At 43.4% G+C, this 21,756-nt stretch overlaps 4 protein-coding genes across 4 annotated transcripts; 3 read left to right on the top strand and 1 right to left on the bottom strand.

Annotated features, from left to right (window-relative positions):
• Window positions 1-611: 611 nt before the first annotated feature.
• On the top strand, window positions 612-5,265 carry SARC_04736 (hypothetical protein; the record flags this gene model as incomplete). The annotated part of the gene is made up of 4 exons (XM_014301415.1): window positions 612-718; window positions 2,136-2,217; window positions 3,630-3,731; window positions 4,492-5,265. The coding sequence occupies 4 exons, from the start codon at window positions 612-614 to the stop codon at window positions 4,642-4,644; spliced, it is 444 nt and encodes a 147-aa protein (XP_014156890.1). The 3' UTR covers window positions 4,645-5,265.
• Window positions 5,266-8,873: 3,608 nt separating this feature from the next.
• SARC_04735 (hypothetical protein) lies at window positions 8,874-9,406 on the top strand (the record flags this gene model as incomplete). Its single annotated transcript, XM_014301414.1, has 1 exon — window positions 8,874-9,406. Exon 1 carries the CDS (start codon window positions 8,879-8,881, stop codon window positions 9,404-9,406), a length of 528 nt encoding a protein of 175 aa, XP_014156889.1. The 5' UTR covers window positions 8,874-8,878.
• Window positions 9,407-9,451: 45 nt separating this feature from the next.
• On the top strand, window positions 9,452-9,904 carry SARC_04734 (hypothetical protein; the record flags this gene model as incomplete). The annotated part of the gene is made up of 1 exon (XM_014301413.1): window positions 9,452-9,904. One exon carries the CDS (start codon window positions 9,452-9,454, stop codon window positions 9,902-9,904), a length of 453 nt encoding a protein of 150 aa, XP_014156888.1.
• Window positions 9,905-10,252: 348 nt separating this feature from the next.
• SARC_04733 (WEE protein kinase) lies at window positions 10,253-21,549 on the bottom strand. The gene is made up of 12 exons (XM_014301412.1): window positions 21,053-21,549; window positions 19,479-19,552; window positions 18,975-19,054; window positions 18,299-18,405; window positions 17,817-17,945; window positions 16,992-17,190; window positions 16,288-16,371; window positions 14,897-15,154; window positions 14,501-14,596; window positions 13,717-13,781; window positions 11,121-12,804; window positions 10,253-10,899 (listed from the first exon to the last, which is right to left on the bottom strand). The coding sequence occupies exons 1-12, from the start codon at window positions 21,280-21,282 to the stop codon at window positions 10,876-10,878; spliced, it is 3,030 nt and encodes a 1,009-aa protein (XP_014156887.1). The 5' UTR covers window positions 21,283-21,549; the 3' UTR covers window positions 10,253-10,875.
• Window positions 21,550-21,756: the final 207 nt, after the last annotated feature.

The raw sequence follows: 21,756 nt of genomic DNA, 5'->3' as shown, positions 1-21,756 counted from the left end.
TATATATATGTATGTATTCATACCAACATGTACAGTACCTGAATGATGCATACTCGAGTGCATATGTGGCGGAAAGTAGATGAATCATCAATCAATAACGAAATGCTGTACAGACACACGTTTCCGCGTAATGACATACCTTCAGGTATGAATGTAGAATTTCACCTGACCACTACGAGCGCGGGTGTCTCGGTCGCTTAGGTGTAGTTCATATAGCAGGTGTTGTGTGCGGGGAGCTTTCATACATAACCTGTGCTACTTGCAATGGTTTGAACCTCTGGGACTCTCAGGTGTAAATCTGTGTTTCTGTGTGACACCAATCGTATCCTTTGGCATATTCTACCAGCACCTCCGTTCGTTGTTGTATGCCCATACGTGAAAGATCTTCATCTAAAGTGTAAAGTTTTGGAATGAGTTCTGCACCCCCCCCCTCCCCCTCTCTCACGCGACTCTAAAAGTGGTTTAGCTTCTGAAGAGCGAGCATGGAGTGAGTTAATGGATATCTAGACAGCCACAGTGTGTAGCGTAGCTTCTGCCGGCCATATGCACTTCAAACCGTTAAACGTTAAGGCGCCTCTACCGAACGGGCGTACGTGATCTGACACGCTGACATGCTTGACACCACCACTCCTGCAGAGCTAAACAAGTACCTCGCTGTGTTCATCACGGACTATGAGGCCTGGATGGAGTTGGTGGATCTCTACCTGGAAGAGGGCAAGTAGGTGGCACGCGAGCGTTGTTGTTACTATGGAAACGGGATTGTAGCTTCATATTTCTTTGTATACGTGATGCGATTGTGGCGGGTGTATCTATGGTGCGGAGTGCAAGTATACTTTGCCGGGGCTTACTTTGCAAATGAGAGAACGTTTTTCCATTGTCTGTGGGTGTCATGCATGCCATCGAAGTCGTTGTGAGCTGGTCGTGCGCAAACATAGTCAGTAGGTGTTTGTCCATACGTTGCTTGATACTGCATTACCTTTGCATTGTTATTGCTGTTATATATCTGACATGTGTTATTCCGTTCATGTCTTTATAGCATAGTCAGTAGCCGTTTGTCTATACGTTGCTTGATACTGCATTGCCTTTGCATTGTTATAGCTGTTGTATATCTGTGTGTTATTCCGTTCATGTCTTTATAGCATAGTCAGTAGGTGTTTGTCGATAAGTAGCTTAACACTGCATTGCCTTTGCATTGTTATTGCTGTTGTATATCTGACAAGTGTTATTCCGTTCATGTCTTTATAGTATAGTCAGTAGGTGTTTGTCTATACGTTGCTTGATACTGCATTGCCTTTGCATTGTTATTGCTGTTGTATATCTGATATGTGTTATTCCGTTCATGTCTTTATAGCATAGTCAGTAGGTGTTTGTCTATATGTTGCTTGATACTGCATTGCCTTTGCATTGTTATTGCTGTTGTATATCTGACATGTGTTGTTCCGTTCATGTCTTTATAGCATACAGTAGGTGTTTGACTATACGTTGCTTGATACTGTATTGCCGTCGTGTATAACAACACTAATAACAACTGAACGTGTATAACAACAGTAGTATCAACTGAACGTGTATAACAACAGTAGTAACAACTGAACGTGTATAACAACAGTAATAACAACTGAACGTGTGTAACAACAGTAGTAACAACTGAACATGTGTAACAACAGTAGTAACAACTAAACATGTGTAACAACAGTAGTAACAACTAAACATGCATAACAACAGTAATAACAACTAAGCATGTATAACAACAGTAATAGCAACCAAACATGAATAAGAGAGAAGGAGGCCTCTATGATAAGGCCGTCTGTGTTGCTGTATTGTTGGATGCATGCACCGTTTCACATGCGATCGTTCTTGCATTCATTCAGTCAGTCATACGATAACCCGTGCCACTAACCACCGGTAGCCACTCAAAGTGCGCGCAATCCTACGGCACAATTGACACACTGAAATGGTCTTCACCGTCACATCCCTTGCATCGTATCGTCTTCCTATATGCTACTCTCACTCGCTGCAACAACGCCCCAGAAGATGGGTCTCCTATCCGCAACACACTCAAACCATTCCACCACAACCTAAAACCCTAAACCGTAAAACTTTAAACCCCCAAAACCCGTGTTTGTCTTGTTGTGCAGGTTGGAATTAGCGAGCTTCTGCTTGGAGGATGTCATTCTGTCACACCCCCACGATGACAAGTTCTTCACCTTGCATGGAGAGGTATTAGAGCGTGCCGTTGTACGGTGTATATAGTTACAGTTACATTCATTGTATGGTGTATATAATTACGGTTACATTCATTGTATGGTGTATATATTTACAGTTAATCCATTGTATGGTGTGCTTAGTTACAGTATCATTCCCCATATAGTACATTGCGTTTCCGAACGGGTCGTCATGATAACAGCGAGTTCCACGTAATAAGTCCTAAAAGTAGGGTTTGGTATGGTATTATATTGGGTCTAGAAGTAGGGTTTGGCACGGTAGTATAATAATCCTAGAAGCAGGATTTGGTATGGTAGTATGTCAGCCCTAGGAGTAGGGTTTGGTATGGTAGTATGTTTGTCCTAGAGGTAGGATTTGGTATGGTAGTATGTCAGTCCTAGTAGTAGGGTTTGGTATGGTGTATATTAGTCCTAGAAGTAGGGTTTGATATGGTAGCGTGCTAGTGTGTCCTAGAAGTAGGGTTTGGAATGGTAGTATGTCAGTCCTAGTAGTAGGGTTTGGTATGGTGTATATTAGTCCTAGAAGTAGGGTTTGGTATGGTAGTATGTTAGTCCTAGTAGTAGGATTTGGGATGGTGGATACGAGTCCTAGAAGTAGGGTTTGGTATGGTGTATATTAGTCCTAGAAGTAGGGTTTGGTATGGTAGTATGTTAGTCCTAGTAATAGGATTTGGGATGGTGTATACGAGTCCTAGAAGTAGGGTTTGACATGGTAGTATGTTAGTCCTAGAAGTAGGGTTTGGTATGGCAGTGTGCTAGTGTGTCCTAGAAGTAGGGTTTGGTATGGTAGTATGTCAGTCCTAGTAGTAGGGTTTGGTATGGTGTATATTAGTCCTAGAAGTAGGGTTTGGTATGGTGTATACGAGTCCTAGAAGTAGGGTTTGACATGGTAGTATGTTAGTCCTAGAAGTAGGGTTTGGTATGGTAGTAAATTAGTCCGAGATAGGGTATGGTACGGTAGTATATCATTCTTTTGTAACTTGGTACTTGACTGTATACTTTGGTAGGAAGTGCGTCTTCATTAAGAGCCCCCTACAGTGTTCTACTACTTGTGTGTCGCCATGCTTGGACGTGTATTGTTTGTAGGCATTCAGCCAAGAATCTATGCGATCAAGGACGTTAGTTAAACCAGTGTGGTTGATGATATATGTGCATGTGGCAAGATAGAATGCAGATGGATCTGCTGACAGTTTAGTATGGCTAGAGTTGGCAAGGGATGTCCTGTGACTGCAAGGTATCGCTGACAACGAAGAATTGCAAAGTACACCATCTTCGACACACCTAAACCTGTGGGTCTTTACAGGAACATACATTCATGTCTTGAATTTCTGTGCACAACCCATGTAACGCTCTCATCAGTGATAGCAGAGGAGTTAACAAATCTACGCAACCACTTCACCTGCGCAGATCATGTATGCTCATCAGAAGTACAAGACGGCGCGACAGCTCTTTTCCAAGGCGTGCGAAAGTAACCCGGACAATACCCGAGCCCATTACGGTCTATTCCTGGTGAGTTACTACGCTTTGTGTATAGATATAACGATCCGTAGCCAGTCGTACTGCTGTCAATGGGCGCCGGATGTATTAGAAGTGGCACATGTGGGACGCCGTTTGTCTTTATTTCACAGTAGCCGGTTACGCTTGTTTGTGGTGTGACGTTTTTGTTCTTCCACGTCACAGCCAAGATGGCGTATGTAATGTCGGTGGAGCTTTTTTATCAAGTGTCTGTTGTTGTTGTAGCCGCTTGGAGTACTACACCATTATAACGGTACTTCCAGTATTTCATACACGTTTACATACTTGCATCGTGGCTAATATTTTGACTAGTTTTTAATATATAAAACTGGGAGGCACTATACCAGCTAGGTATAGTAACAATATAGCGCACCCACAAGTATTTGCCTATTGTTATCCACGTTGGTGGAGAAAGAAGTCTGTCCGCTAGCTCACATGTGTTTTGTGCACACCGTGTCTGCGGCTAATCTTCACGAGTAATTGCATAATGTCATTGTACTCAGCTCACATTCCTGCAGCAATTTTGCACTTAGCATATTAGCGAACACAATCGCTGTGATTTTAGTGTTAGGATTTTAGCGTTATTTAACGTAGGATTTTAACAATATTTTAGCGTTAGGATTTTAACTTTATTTTAGCTTGAATGTTTTAGCGTTTAGGGGTTTTATCTGCAATCACCATCATAGCCTCCTACAATAATCACATGGAGGCTATGTCTCAATCGCTGAGTTGTTCTTGAAAATATTTCTCATAGAGTGCTGCTCGTCATGCGAATGAAGACAAAGGTAGCGATAACTACGAGGTTGGGATCTTCGCCCGCGACAAGCTAGTACAACTCTATGGCGAAAAGAATGCTATGCTGTTACCGTACGTTAATGAGATGCTAAATGACTGGATTACAGAGTAAAACAAACGTTATTGATAATATTATACAATATTTTGACGTGCAGAACCGTAGTCATGGCCTCGTGCTAGGCATTGGTTGAATTAGATATACAATACAATTGTCATGTTTTCTGCATCTTCCGGAGGCGAGCACCACACCGTGACGAACATAGACGCAATGTACAGCTCGTCACCTGCGCTAACCAGCTAATGCTTAGTCACACCAGCTAATGCTTAGTCACTTAGGCAGGGTGTTGCTTCACTTAGGTAGGGTGTTGCTTGATAGTGAACAGATGATACCCGGATACCGATGAAAATTATCGTAGAAGGTAATTCTCCGTCACACGCAGAGTATCGGAAGCAATTAAGTATCTCGCCACGGATGATGCCTACAATACAATTGAGCAAATGACAAATCTGTTTCTTTTCTGGAGGTCGTCGGGAGTCGATGCTCTCCTGACGAATACACGTACGAATAGCATACGCTGTTGTCCTAATAGCGGATAAACGAAGGAATTATGGCAGTAAATGACCTAGTTCGTTTTAAAATGTATATCTGGAATGTTGAATGATACTGCATGGGGGACAAAAATTGAACTGCTTATCAAAGAAAACGCACGATGATAAAATCATTGTGATGATATTCACACTTAAATGTTCTCAGTTTTGGGAAACATGCTGGAACTTGAGGTCACCGGAACCAACCTTTGGAAAGTTTTGAGTTCATAATGTTCCGTAGATTCACGGACTTTTAACCCGATTTATAGGATACCCCAATTTATAGGATGCATACTTGTATGTTGAGAATAGTGGAAACTGCTGTACAACGTAGGGATGAAAGTTGTACGGGTAACATCCAGCAATGTTCATACGTATTCCATCGAAATATACACCGCACAAAGGTTTGAGCGGGAATACGTTCAGAAGAAATGATGAATCGAATCCGCGAAGCGACAACAACAGGACACAGGACCACAGGTATTATTTACACTTTTGTAGAAGCCGAAGGCTAATTTCTAATTTTATTTCCAGTTTGTTTTTCTCTCTTGTTTCTTGAAAAAAGAACATGATTTGCAGATCGGACTTCAAACTGTGAGAATTACGTACCCATGGCTCACGAATAACAGATACATACATCATGAATTCATGAAAAATTAACAATTTTGTACCACAACGACTTTTGTACCACAACGACGGAGTCACGGACTAAAGTCCCATACATGAATACTACAAAAGGTTTGTTTTATAAACTGTGAAACAAAAATGAGGAATATGTTCTGACTTCTGCGACCTGTGCACAGCAGCTAATATGTTCTTATGTCTGGAGATAGTTAGGGTAAAAAGCGATAACGTAATTTATATCATATGTAACAAGTTGTAAACCTTGCCAACTTCGTCTCTAATCAGTATTAACCGCCTTGCCTGCACTGACATCCGGCATTGTCATATCTCTGTAACTCCATGATCCATTCACCACATATAGCTGTTAACATCCGTCGTTCTCATTGTTATTACTAACAGTAAAATCATACTCACGGTTACAACTTCCATCATTACCTTCACATCAAATTAAAGGCACAAGCAAATGTCGTTCATACCTATATCCCTTATTACTGTTAGGTCTTTTTTATGTTCCGAGTCTGCTACTACGAGTACTCTGGTGAACGTATCCAATACTATTATACCAGGTTGTGTCTAACATAAACTTATGCCTATCAGAACACAATGAGCGTGTTTGCTTTAGTGTATACACAGTTTTAAAATAGTAACAATACTACCCATTCGTAGTACAATTTGCCAAGGACCCTGTGGCCAGTGTCGGCAATTGTATATTTGGGGGGTTTTTCTCAAAAAAATAACCCTAAAAGTTGTGTACACGTACTATATATAGAAATCAATCACTACGATAGTTCCTTTTCACAGAGCTCTAATTAGTTTTCACGCACAATCGCACAACATAGGTGTATGAAATCTCAAATCTACGAATGTACATCATACATGACCCAGACTGACCCTACATATTACATTGAGAAGAAATAAATAGAATAATATGCCTGACAGTGATCGGCCTATTGCGAGCTATTGTCCCAAGATGGCCGTGGAAAGTATGTGTTTAAAAAAAAAATTGAATGTCTTTATACGGCACTGGTGACAATAAAATTATTAACCACCTCAGGCCCAGTTTCCTACCAGTCTCATACTCATACTTTTTCGAGTTTGCTTTGCTTTTGAGATGTAATTAGCGTGATTTTAGCCCATTTATTGCACTTGTTGTATTAGTTCTTTGTCGGGTTCTTTGTCGGCCTCAGAGGAGAGTTCGACGTATGTTAGACACGAATAGTGTCAACTGTAAAACCTTGGGCGAATCCGAAGCAATAGCTAAGACAGAGGACGCCTATATACATGTGTGTCTAACTGCTAACATATGTGAAGCCCTTAAGACCGACAAGGACCTAACATAAGTGCAACAAGTGGGTTGTATCCGCGCTACAATATTTAACATTTAAGTCGAGCGCTTTCAGCCGACAGATAACAAACAAACCGGCAGAAAACAAACACATCTCACAAGTGCTTAAAATCACACTAATTACATTAATACACCTATATTTAAGCAAATTTAACTCGAAAAAATATGAAGTATGAGACTGGTAGGAAACTGGGCCTGAGGTAGTTGTTATTTTTATTGTCACCAGTTTTAAAAGAAAAGCAACTACATACATAATAAATCTTGTGTATGTACCAATAGCGAATTCCATTGGCAGTTTCGCACAATATGGGGAATTGAGGATTCCAACCATTCACTAGAGCAAATCTACGACTCTATTTTGTATAATTTACGTCCAACCTAAGGCCTAAGCTCATATGTATGTAATGAGTAATGTCATTACTTTATAAGAAGTTGAACGTAACGAATATTTATTCAATTTTAAAACGTTATAACGGTTATAATGTGATCAGAAGGGCTGGTGAAAATAGTACACACTTGAATGTTTAGACGCGCAAGTTGCACCTATGAGCAATTGAGCATACAAACTGTATATGGAATAAAAGTTGAACGTAAACGTATATTTATTCGATTTATGGTTTAACGGAAAACGGTTTGAGGCCACTGGCCAGCGTCCAACTGCGTATCTGCGATAGAAGACTGATGATTTATTACTGATTAGAAGTCAACGAAGGAGTTCGAAAATCAAAACAACCCCACACAGCAAAAAAAAACAACAAAAACAATATTGTCATTCATACATACTCACAAAATAAAGTAAAAGGACAAAGGTGCAGAGTCTGCAGACTGCAGCGGGCATTTGTTTTTAAAAAAGATTCTGTGGCTCATGGTTCTGATATATTTGACTAATAAAATGCATCCTGATTGCTCGGCTGGCTCACAGCCTCATCTGTCGGGCGTCGGCGGAACCTTTTGTCTGAGAGCCAGAAAGTAATTTTTAGATTGGGTAGCTGGTATGTAGAATGTAGACTCGCAGCACAATCCGCAACAGATTCACAATGACACACCCTAATCCCTTCCACCTTATGCAATCTCTAAGATTCAAAGGTCGGAGTTCTGACTGTCTGAGACTCTTCACATACCCACAATCAGAGTTGTTTTGATTGCGTTCATGTATGTTTTGTACTCATATGAAATCTACAATCAGTTTTGTGTTTGTACATACATTGCCTTCTAAAGTTCTGTGTGACATAAATGTTCTGGGGTTTACCTAGTCAGATCAGCATTTCTGCACGCTGAGTGTTTGGGGAAGCTACAGCCGTACCTATTTAATGATACTCACACATGTACATGTATTGCTTCTCACACGTAAAACAGTTCGTTCTGATGACGCGTTACATTCCCTCATAGGAAATCACAGTATATCACAAAATAGAATCTTGCTACCATATATTATCGGATGTGTAGCTCTTGCAGCCGCCTTATTCGTATACTCTCTACAGTTGAACGATTCGAAGGTTTGAGAGGCCAAGGAACGGAATGGACCTGAAACTGAACGGGGTTGTCCTGGTGACTACAGGTGGAAACAGGACTCAGAGGATAACAGGTGCATCATAAATGGAGTCATGATTGTGCGTAATGCACAGCTCAAGGACGTGAGAGAGTCAATCGAAAAGGTTTTAGCCGATCCATGGTATCGAAGACTGCTCTCTAAATTGGTGATATTCAAAATTTTGCCTTTTTGGGTAAAGGACAAGTCCTTCAAGATTCAGACTCACTGTTACAAGGCTGAACTGTGTGACGAGCGTCGATGTGGATTAGTCGTGCTATTGTTGAAGATTTACCAATTGATCGGCCTCTGTGGAAAATAGTCGTGCATGAAGACTATATGAAGTGCGATGACGGGTCAGGCGATTTCCTATCGTGCGTGCTCCTACGTGCACACCACGTGATTGCTGACGGAGTTGGGGTTGTTTCCATGCTTGACACTCTTATGGTCAGTGAATCTGAGGTGGAAACCGAAATTTCTGCTCACGAGGGTATGCGTAAAGCGAGTGTAGTCAACAAACAGGAGCCAGAGAATGTACTTATGACGTATCTTCGTATTGCGATGTTTACCTTACCCGTCATGGGTAAAATACTCAAGTCTGCTATCGATGTGAATCCGTTCAAAACTCGCCACGTTGAAGGCAGGAAAGTCGTTGGCATGCTAAACGATACGATTGATTTGGAACGTGTGAAGGTCGTACGCACGGCCATGGGTGATGCGGCGAATGAGAAATACACAGTTAATGATTTGCTTATGGGTGTTCTTGGATGCGCATTGAACCGTACCTAGTCCCACATTCAGCCAGGGCATGATGTGAAAGTAGTAAAGGTTGCAATGCCTGTTAACATGCGCACAGGCTCCGGTTGTCCCAACATGGAGAACACATTTGCGCCACCTATCTTCAACATCCCTACGTGCTCGTCAGACCCATTGGTATCGTGCCGAAACATGAAGGCCGCAATGGATGATTTGAAAAGCAAGCCAGTGCCCCATGTATTCTACTTTTCTATTCGGTTCATGGCATTTTACACTCCTGCGTTCCTCAGCAAATACCTGCTGGACGATCTTGCGAGCAAAACATCAGCGGTAGTCTCGAATGTCCCGGGACCATTGGAGAACAAGTACTTTGTCGATAAGAAGCTAGAGAGAAAGAGAATCGCTATGTGGTCTCCTCAACGTGGCACAGTATCGTTTGGAGTGACCATGTTTACTATTGGGAATCGCGTGAACGTAGCATCCGTGATGGATACTGGCGCCGATGACAAACCGCAAATGCTATGCAACTAATATGCGAAGGTATTCAGCGATTTAGAACGCATGGTACTAGGCAAGGATGGCGTGCAGGATATGAGGGATAAATTGTCCGTAAACGACAACTGCGCTGTGGGTGGAAAATAAAAAAATTCCGCCTAACCATCTTTTTCTTTAATAAAAACGTTTCGAGTACTAGTCAAGTCCAGATTCGTTCTTGAAGCATTGATCCTCATAGATATCGAATATGGAGTCTTGGTGATGTGTGTTAGGTCCGTACTATCTCGAATCACCTGCACAGTCAACAATTGACTGGCACAATGATGCTTATAAATGTTCAAAGATTCTACAAAATCAATACTGATCCAGAATAGCCTTGCATGGGTTCAATAGAAGCGCATCGATATCTGGTAACAATTGTAGAGAATCAGATTTGTAGTTTAGTCTCGAGGATTCACTGCGTGGTGATATGATTTGGTACTACATGGCGAGACAAACGAGTGAGAAAGTATCAAGGCAACCTCGGAGCCAGTCCAGTAGAGCAAGATTGCTAAATGGCTTTTGGGACACAAAACGAATTCAACAGCTGAAATGAGTAGCGAGGTGTTATGCCCATTTCGATGTGAGGTTTATATGGCTGGTCTGGTACAGACAGTGCTCGACGGAGGAGCATTGTGCTTTACTACTGTATATATCACTGGTGCTGAGGTATATCGGCCAGCAAGCTTGAGAATTTCTACACAAGTCCGGTGTATTTAGCGACTATTGTAGTACGATGCAACCCTCTGGTATCACAGTTTGGCCGTTTGTACTACATCAAAAGCTTGTCCCTATCCTTGGAGAAATAAGACAGCGACAGCAACAGACCTAATCTATCTTGCCATTCTGCAAGCCATGCCAAGTACGATGTCTAAGGCTGACATCGATGTCTAAGGCACATCTGAACTTCGGGTGTGCAACCACAGAACTTGAGCCATTGGTGCTATTATCCACGACGCGGTGGGCACTCAGGTATCGTCATTTGTCAGTAACTGCCGAGCAGGAAAAACCCAGAATGAAGATTAACATTAAGATAAAGTAATATACTGAACACACTCAGAACATACGAGTGCATAGAAGGTTGATATCAAACAATGGGCCGAAGGCACTACGACATGTTGAACCTCAAGGAAAGATCTCATAAGCACCTGCCTAAGCCACTTCATCTATAAATCGGATACAACTTCAAATATTCACCATCGAGAACACTTACATCCAACAGATTGCGGGGTTTCGGAGGTGCGATGTGTATATCGTCCTCACTGAAGTACCCGTCCTCTGCTTCGTTCATCGCGTCTACTGTGGGCACGCGCCCTTGCTTGGCCATACCACTCCGTCGCATTCTATTTATAGATCGGGTCCCGAACTGCAAGGCACTCTGTGTCGCCAACTTTGGGTTTGATCGCGATTTTTGGGGGTGCGTACTTTTCCCTCTATGTGATGCGCTTAGTGCCGAATCCTCTACCGTTCGACTGCTCTTTCTCTGCTTCACAGTATGATAGTCTTGTACTGGAGTATGTCTCTTGTGTTGCAGACCCGCACTACCCTGCCAGTTGCCATTGAATGGGCTGTGCTCGCTGACATCAGCGTCTCTCCTACCGTGTGTTCCCGAGCCGTGGCTACTAGTTGTATCTCGATGGAATGGATCCGACAGGAAACTATCTACCAGACTATCTCCACGGAGAATGCTATCCTGCTTAGTATCTATACGCGAATAGAAACGATTGTGGGGTTGTATATGCGTATGTGTATGTTTGTATGTGTGCGCGCCGGTGTGTGATGGCGACCGAAACTGTGTATCGCAAGTGTATGTCTTGATGATAGATTGCTGTGATCCTAATTGTGCACGAGTCACATCGCGTACACCCTCTCCATGTTGTAAACTCGACTGGGGTCCATGCAGAGGAGGCATCGACCTGGCCAGCGTTCGCTGCGAGTGCTCTGTAGCATAGCTCTGCTGACACTGCACAGGGCTGGATAGGCGCCTACCTCCCTTGTGCGGATTCATATCTACTGTCACAGGAGCAGCTCGACACGTCTTGAGTTGTCGGAGGCTTCCCAAATCTCCAACCGCCCTTATCCTAGAGTGTTCAGTCAGGTGGTCATGAGGGGGCAGACCAGTACGTGCATGCTCAAGTACACCCTTCCGTGCGCGAGTGTGCGCTACACTACACCCTCCACGCTCTCTAGCGGTTTCCAGTTGCTTTGCATACCCGTGTATGCCGTCTGTCGTGGTGGTTGTGGTTCTAGTGGCCGTGGTGGTTGTTCTAGTTATAGACGAATGGTCTGAAGACCTTCTGACAATGATCTTCGCATGTCCCTGCTGCAATCCTTTATGCACAACCGGGTGGTCGACATCATAGCTGTGTGATTTGTCAGCTGAAGGTGCTCGTTGCTTCCCACCCACACTCTCCAGGCGTATATCAGCACCTCTACTAACGCGTTGCTGTTGTCGGGCCTGTCGATAGGGGGTATCCTGTTGTATCTGTGAGTGCCTGTGCACAATTTGCTGTTGCTGTCGATGCCGCTGTTGCTGCAGCTGCCGTTCATGCTGCTGAAGTTCTTCTCTCAGCTGCCCATGCTCGCCGCGTCCGTCTACACCAATGCTAGACACACTTACATTCCTATCTGTCTGTGCACACACCACTCCACCCGGTTCAGCACACGCACCGTCACCTTGCCCACAACCATCAGAACTCCGAGCACAGACAAACAACGGCACTCGCGACCGACTACGTACACGCGAGTCACGAACGTCACTAACAGCCTCTCTCCGGTTGCGAACGTACGTGCTTGGGGTCAGTGGCGAGTAGCACGGACTAGACGATGCCACCGCTAGCGTGGGTGTGCGCAGAGGCCGATAGCTTGGTGATTTGTAAACGGCACCATGTGCTCGACTGCGTTCAGGAATAAATATGTACAAGGTGTTAATGGAGATGGATCTCCGATTGTATGTAAGTATAGCCACTTGCACTGCTGTCGCTGGATCGACAGAAGCTTGGTTATCTCAATAGACTCGTTGACATCTTCCTACATACATATAAATATATATATATATATATATATAATATACATATATACAAAATGTATCTAGGTTCATGTTGGATATACACAGCGCCGAATTGGACCTCTTAAGCACGTCTGTTGGTGGTGCACAAACACAAGACATAATCATCCCCACGAGCGCGCTCCTGAGTGTGCTGTATAATTTGTGTTTGTGCAGAGGCAGCCAGCAACTGGCGAATTATGAGAATGCAAAAACGCCACAAAACAATTCAGAGATAGCGATACACGTGACACACGGAAATATACAAAGTAAAGCAACATCCACACCGTATATGGCCCCTACCCACTAAGTAATAACATTTATATATATATACATACAAATATACATACATACATATATATATATATATATATATATACATAGCGATACACGGGACACACAGGAATATACAAAGTAAAGGAACATCCACCGTATATGGCCCCTAGAGATAACATCTTTGATAATAAGCACGCAAAGAATGAGGCCTCAACACTATACTTTTTGTTGAATGAGCGTCAGGATTTAAGTTCTGAGTTGTCATAGCAGTTACAATGCTGGGCACAGTGCGGGGGAAGAAACGACACCTTACAGAGGAACACAACACACACTCTTTAATTAGAAGGCTTGCCATATTTCCACAAACGGGACTCATATAAGACGTTTCACACTGGCATGAGCAGATTTTACAGTTGGTGAGATGAACTATTATTTTTCCGGAGGTTCTAAGTTACTATGAAAACTACTTTGCGTGACCCGGACATACTTGCTGTGGCTTTGAGGAGCCGATGCGCGGGTTGTTTCATTCAGGGATGTGACTGATCTTGCAACCTGCAACATTACAAGACAACAGAAAAATACATTAACACAGAAATAAACACTTAAAAGCACTTCTTCCGGGCGATTTGTTGTTAGAGGGTTTACAGGACCATTCGCAATACACATCTTTTCCCATCCTGTTCACTAACCGATCTTGTACCATCCTGCTCACTAACGTATGTTATACCACTCTACTCGCTAACTAATATTATATCAGCCTTCTCACTATCTGACCTTGTATCATCCTACTCACCAACTTATGGTATATCATCCTACCTACTAACCCATCTTATATCATTATACACACTGACTGATCTTATATCAGCCTGCTCACCAACCTATGATATATCATCCTACATACTAACATCGAACCCGGGGATACAGTTTTCGGGGTTTGAATTTGGTCATACACAATTGGTATCGAACCCGAGGATACGGTCATCGGGGTTGAATTTGATCATACACAATTGATATAGAACCAGAGAGTACAGTCAGCGCGTTTCCAAAATAGAAGCATTCCAATCAATAATACTCTCACGCCACAATGATCTCTTGCAGCGACGCTCTTTGGACTGTCTATCCGAGCCACAGCGTATCGTTATATGCTAGTACATGCTTGCCAAATTGCTACGATGCCTATACAAGGCATATAGCCTGTGTACTACATGTCAGTACATATGTCCCCAGAACACCTGGTAGTGCTCCAGCACACTCTACTACACCCTACATACCAGCCAGAGTGCCGATTGATACGCATTGCGAACAATCTTTACGATTGCGAGATAGAGGGCGAGCATGTTGCCCCAAGGACTACTCGTATCAGTGCCCTGTCCAGCAAGAATGTGTGCATATGTCAAACGAAAGAGAGTCTTGTCAGGGTTGTCGAGGCCGTCCACAAATAATATATAGTATAGTGACCATTGGATGGGGGAATGATGGTCGCAGAGGCAGTTGCAACGGGACCTGAGGTTTGACTAATTGCACATACATTGCAAGCAACATCAGGATAACCGACAATCGGAACAGCAATAGATATGCAACACCAAACAAGATGCCGAACCAGTAGCAACCACTGCGAACATATAGAGATTTGGACACACTCACACACTGTCATTCGAACATCACACCTTGACAGTCCGGGAAGTCTTTGTGCGCCTCTGTATTTCCGTGGCGATCTCTGGGTGCGAGAGCAGATCTCTCGATGTGGGCCTGAGATCCGGGTTCGGATGCATCATGCGTGTAATTACAGACGTCAGAGACGCAGAGATGTGCGGTACATGCGGGATACACCCATTCCGCAGGGCTCGCCATACTGGGCCGTTGGTGGGCAGCTCTACATTGTCCACAATCTCCAGTGTTAGGATACCCAGGCTAAAGATATCGACCTGTATGCAGCAGATGAGACCGTGGCAGTGTAAGCAGCAATGGTGGTTGATACAGGTATGCTTTGTACAGATTGGTGTATACTGCTATGACTGGCGTTGTACGTTCGGTTCTGCAGTACAAATGATTCCGACATGTGTACGAGGCCAATGGTCATCATTTGCAAGCGTGCTACTTGCAGCTGGGAACTGTGGGAATTAGTTTGAACAACGCAAGAAACATCTTTAAAACACCTGCAAGTGAAGTTGGCAATCGCAAGTCTGTGTAAGACTGCGAGGGTGATCTATCAATAGAGTCCTAGATAATCTAGGAGAAATCAATCCCCTGCACAGCCAGACTTGTATTTGTGTATACCCGTTGTATTAAAGCTGCACTCAGATACCGGAACCGGGGGTTGAACCCTTTAGATAGTTAGCGATGGATACGAATTGAAACAGATTTGCAGTAAACATGACCTGTACAGATTACAGTAGAGAAGTAACACACTCTCGTACAGGTATTTCAGTACAGCTGCCCATTCTCGCAAGTGTGTATCCATTTTGAAAATTGAATAGAAATGTAGAACTAAAACATGCCACTTATGCGTACATACACATAAATTTTTACTTGCCCCTAGCTGGATGCTTAGACTGGCACACTGAACACTAGAACCCCACACAACACGATCTTCCTGACGCAGCCGAAACTCATACCACAGCATAAACTGAACACTAGAACCCCACACAACACGCTCTTCCTTACACAGCCGAAACTCATACCACAGCATAAGCTGAACACTAGAACCCCACACAACATGCCCTTCATGACACAGCATAAACTGAACACTAGAACCCCACACAACACGCCATTCATGACACAGCAAAAACTCATACCACAGCATAAGCTGAACACTAGAACCCCACACAACACGCCCTTCATGACACAGCCGAAACTCATACCACAGCATAAGCTGAACACTAGAACCCCACACAACACGCCTTCATGACACAGCCGAAACTCATACCACAGCATAAGCTGAACACTAGAACCCCACACAACAGGCCCTTCATGACACAGCCGAAACTCATACCACAGCATAAGCTGAACACTAGAACCCCACACAACACGCTCTTCCTGACACAGCCGAAACTCATACCGCAGCATTGACGACTTGCCCACTGTTGAGCAACTCCGGCGCACAGTATCTGGGATCACCTTCTCGCACATCCAATTGGGCCACCTGTTGTCACGGAGACGCGAGCATAAGTACTACATACCCAACTGTAATTGCAGTTGGACGTGACTGAAGTTCATGCGTGAAGTAGACTGCGCTGAATGTTATGTGGCTGCCCAACGCAGTCGGCGGATAGGGGACAGCACAAGGGATGCGCATTTCTCAGTTGAACAACTGAGTTACGAGCCATTACAATCAACACAGCATGTGTTCACTCAAGCACAGCAACCGCACGCAGCCAGCCCACCTGAAGAGCATGAGATAAATCTGCTATTGATAGTTGATAACGCAGATGATTGTGGGCAACACGTACGCGTTCACATATTACAAGACATTGAACGTGTCAGTATATATAGCAATGAATACTCGTGTTGCGCTGAAGGTTGCCGTCGCTCATGCATGCATATACGAATAGACGTAGCAGGCAGCATCCATACGCCTGCCCATACCCCGCACACGTGCACACACCTGATCATGCATGCATATACGAATAGACGTAGCAGGCAGCATCCATACGCCTGCCCATACCCCGCACACGTGCACACGCCTGATCATGCATGCATATACGAATAGACGTAGCATGCAGCATCCATATGCCTGCTCATACCCCACACACGTGCACGCACCTTATCAGCGTGAACAGCCATGCCGAAATCACCAATCTTCAACGAGCCGGTTTCCGTCATGAATATATTGGCTGGCTTTAGGTCGAGGTGGATGAGGTCGAGCTCGTGTACGTGACACAGACCTGAGGCTATGTCAGTGACAAAGTCCCACACCGTGTTCTCCAGTAAGTGAGGGGTGTGTGATAGGTACCCCTGCAGGCTGCATGTGCGGGTAGCAAAGGAAGGGGGTCCTAGATATATGTTTACAGGTGTAGTCATATGTACTATACGTAAAATAATTGCACCAGTATATACTGCGAATTAATATAAAATCAGGCGCGTTAGACCGACAAGCGAAAAGACGATGAGTTGGAACACGTGGGCACTACACGTTTAACGCTACGTTTTACCGCTACGTGGCGAATGCATAACTGCCAAGAAACTCAGAGGTCAAACAAGGAGGTTCGACGAGAAGAATAGCACACAAGCTCAACTAGTCACAAAACAATCAAATCACAGTTTGTAATCAAAATGGAAATTTAGAGGAGATGAAGCATTCGAATGGAAGATGCTTGTGCATACTCGCATGAGCGACGGCTTCGGGTTTGATGAATCAGTAGACAACTGTATGGGGTACACACAAAACAACCCAACATATCACATCTATTGTATGTAGGTGTACATAGGGCAGTACATAGTTTGTAGACTATCTCGCACAGAACAAATCAACGTATCGATAGATCTCATACACATACACAGTTGTAGGTAGACACTTGGACGTGAGAATACACATACATGCACACCGCCATCGAAGTCGTTGCCATGACAACATCGGAGTGCACTTACGTTCCCATCGCGCAGAGTTCTGTCTGCAGGTAAAGCATGTCATTCTCAACCCAAGAGTCATAGTAGCGGATACAGTGCGGGTGGTCCCCTAGACTGCGCAAGTGGTGAGCTTCGGCTATTTGCCTATTCCTGTAATGTATATGCATAATATGTATATGTGTAGATAAATTGCTGGACATAATATGCCATAGTTATCTGTCTACGACCACATATATTTGTTACGATACAATATTTAGGGTTCCTGATATCATCGGACATTCTACAGCAGTACATCCTGACCCATATGCCTTTGAGTACTTATGTACTTGGTACCGAAAAGCGCACAACAAACAGTCTGACTCGATGCAGTGGTATGATACATCATCTGTACACACACCACACGGCAGCCCTCAAAACTCTAGGCCGGCATAATACTCGTCTCATCCAACAAAAAATAAAAGTGAAGTAGCGATAAAGGCGTTAAAAGCACAACACTTACATACCGATCGTAGGTCCCTTTGAAGTATCTACTCGACCGCTTCAGCGCGTACAGCCGCCCATCCTTCTTCCAGCGCACCTTGTGAACAAGGCCAAACGATCCCTCGCCCAACTGAATGTGTGCGCATGGAGATGAAGCAAAAGTCATGAAGCAGCCTTGGATGGGGCATAGTTTGCGAATGATTATAGTATTCTTTTTCGGAAAGCGTGGGTTACAATGATAGACCAAATAGACGACCTTTGGAGTACGTGACAATGACTCATAGGCCCTCAATAGAATCCACACTTAGTCGGCGTGGCGAGAGTGTACATATTAGTGCCGAAGGGACCCGAATGGCACACATGCCAGTGATGTGTTTGCTTTGTCGACTTGAGATGTGTTATCGTACACAAACATGCGCATATCCGGCGTTTAGTTGAAAAAAACGAACTATGAACAGTAGATAAACGCATACACTATTTGCATCGTGTTGGGAGTGTATCAAACAAGATAATACATAGCAGCGTTACTTTGCAATATCGCATTGTCCAAGAATGTCACTTTCGCATGCAGGGTGTACAACACAACGCTTCAGGGTTTTATGGTTTAAAACCCGTGTATATCGAGACGTTCGACGATAATAACTACCAGTGCTAGGTATACTTGCCAAGCCAATCCACCACACAATATAATCGACAAACCTTTTGCAGAAACTCGAATGACTGTTCCGCATATGTTCCATGCTCCCCGTGCTCATGCAAGTGATAGGGTTTCCTCAGCGCTGTTGTTGTCAAGACAGAGAAGTTTAAAAGCAGAAAGGGCGATCAAATCAGAAGGACAATATAACCGATACGGTTTTAGGGAAGCCAGAAAATAGAAAGTGAGTGAGAATGATTCAGCAGGACGCGTATGCTCTGAGAGATGAACGCAGCCTTTGTACGTTATACCGTCGGGTTGGTCTTGTGACTGATTGTACTGTTATATGACACCACGACATTCACTGCTCCATATCTGAAGCGGCAGTCTGTGCCCGGTATGGGTCGATCGGCAGCGTAGCCGGAACACACTACATACACACTCGAGAGGTTCAAATACTCAAGCCTACTACCACAACCACATATATGGTTGGATTTTATCTCCAACAACTGCTATGGCGCATCCAAACAAGCTAGACTGTAGGCTTTTACCTAAACCCTAAAACTTACAGTCGTGGCAGGTCTGAGTTTCCACCGCTTGGCCGCCGGGTGTGCATTGGGCTGCTGGCGCTCTCGTTACACTCCTATGCGGAGTGGGATGAAACACAATGTAACATATTACAGACCGAATAAACTCCTTGTGGTGCACGCTGTAGGATGTATATAGTGTATGTGAACTTCTATCGTAATCGCACTCTGCAGGTGAGCAATACATGCACATTACAATTGGATAAAAACGTGTACGTTACTATTGGATAAAAACGCTATTGGGTCATACCTTGCTCACTTTCGAGTAACAATTAAGCGAAGTGAATATATGGCGAAGGAGTGTGTGCGGCGACTCGCACATTTCGTATTGTGGGGCCATTGCTCGTTAAATTATTTTTTTCTCCCAAGGCTGATACATATAGTTACTTATGACCTCATTGAGACAAGTAGTGTGACTCGTCTGTAGTTGAAACGCCACTTCTAATCTATAAGCCGCTGTGGTCTGGAATCATGTAGATACGCTTGCAATCTTTCCCATGATAGGCAATGAATTTTTACATCAATACAACCTGAACACAAGTTCACATGTAATACCACAAAATACTACAACGATATCAGCTGCTATGAAACACAAGCCTATATTGAACCGCTATAAACCAACACATACGTACTCTCAACTGAGAAAATAAAGACAACATAAACTTACATATACGTGGTGTCAATTGTTAAACTAAAAAAATGTATAAACCAACACATACGTACTACTCTCAACTGAGAAAATAAATACAACAAATATAAATTAACACATACGTAGTGTCAATTGTTAAACTAATAAAAAGTATAAGCCTACACATACGTACTGTCAACAGTTAGACGTATAAAAAGTATAAACCAACACATACGTACTGTCAGCCGACAAATGAAATACAACAACTATAAACGAACACATACGTACTGTCAACTGACAAACTGATAATAACTATAAATTGACACATACGTATCGTCAAAAGACATACAAAAACTATAAACCAACACATACGTACTGTCAACTGGCAAACTATACACCACAACTATGAACCCACACAAACGTACTGTTAACTGTCAAGCTAAATACAAAAACTATGAACCAATACATATTTCCTGTTAAATGCCAAACTACAGCAACTAAATACCAACACGTACGTACTGTCAACTGATAAACTAACTACAGCGACTAGAAGCCAACACAAACGTACTGTCAACTCTCAGACTAATGATAAAAGCTATAAGCAAAAATATACGTACTGTCAACTGTCTAGCTAAATACAACAACTATAAACCAACACAAACGTACTTTTAAATGTCAAGCTACAACAATAATACTAGCACATACGTCCTGTAAACTGCCAAACTAGCTACAAAGTCAACTAACACAAACGTACTGTCAACTGTATGACCAAATACAACAGCTATAAGCCCAACACATACGTACTGTCAATTGTCAAACTAAAGACCACAACTACAAACCACCACATACGTACGTACGGTTAAATGTCAAACTAATTAAAACAAAGATAAACCAACACATACGTGCTGTCAATAGTCTAGCCAATTACCTGTAGTCAACCGTGTTTGTCAGTCCATTCAGCGCCGTGGGCATACCGTCTATCATAAACGATGCATTTGGAGCACTGCGCGTTTTCTTGTGTGAAATCCCTTCGACACCAAAGATGGGTCTGGGCTTCAACAGCACAGACATCTCCCGATTCGCACGTGCAACAGGGGGTGGTAGATGACCGGCGGCAGTATTAGTTTTTTCATCAGGGCCAGTGTTTAATCCGTGCATAGTGAGAATTATACATATACTTGCTCTTTGATGTGTATTGAATGATATCCTTACCGTCTGTAATATATGATGCCAGGAAATGCTACTTTCAGCTGTCAAAATCACATTGGGAGCTACCTTACTTGGGAGATGCAATGCTTGCAGGATGACTGTGTATGCGTCATATCACACGTATGAGTATATACTATGCACACAAGAACAGTAATGAGCCTTTCAGATAACTGTGAGTATGTATCATATCACACGTATGATTATATGATCTACACGTAAGCACAACAACAAGCGTATCGGGTGCATACCTCATTTATTATGTAAAAAGTGTAAACAGTAAAAATTAAAAGCCACAAATTTGACCCGCGCTTTTCTGAGCCTGGCCGTTTCGCAATCCCATTGGTAGTCTGAGTTCTGTCTTGGGCTGTGAACTGTGAACTTCAGTGGAGTGTGATACTCTCTGAGAATCAGGAACAGTCTCAG

This window comes from Sphaeroforma arctica, assembly GCF_001186125.1.
Source record: "Sphaeroforma arctica JP610 unplaced genomic scaffold supercont1.278, whole genome shotgun sequence".
Classification (NCBI taxonomy): domain Eukaryota; class Ichthyosporea; order Ichthyophonida; genus Sphaeroforma; species Sphaeroforma arctica.
The sequence above is the reverse complement of the archived record's forward strand: the minus strand, read 5'-3'. Positions and strand labels throughout refer to the sequence as shown.

Bases quoted from the DNA above. Each gene is read 5' to 3' on its own strand.
- SARC_04733 (XM_014301412.1), bottom strand. From the start codon at position 21,282: ATGCACGGATTAAACACTGGCCCTGATGAAAAAACTAATACTGCCGCC. The intron at 19,553-21,052 runs GTAATTGGCTAG...CACTCCGCATAG, and splicing joins ACAAACACGGTTGACTACAG to GAGTGTAACGAGAGCGCCAG. The intron at 15,155-16,287 runs GTATGAGTTTCG...TGCTGCATACAG, and splicing joins GGCAAGTCGTCAATGCTGCG to GTCGATATCTTTAGCCTGGG.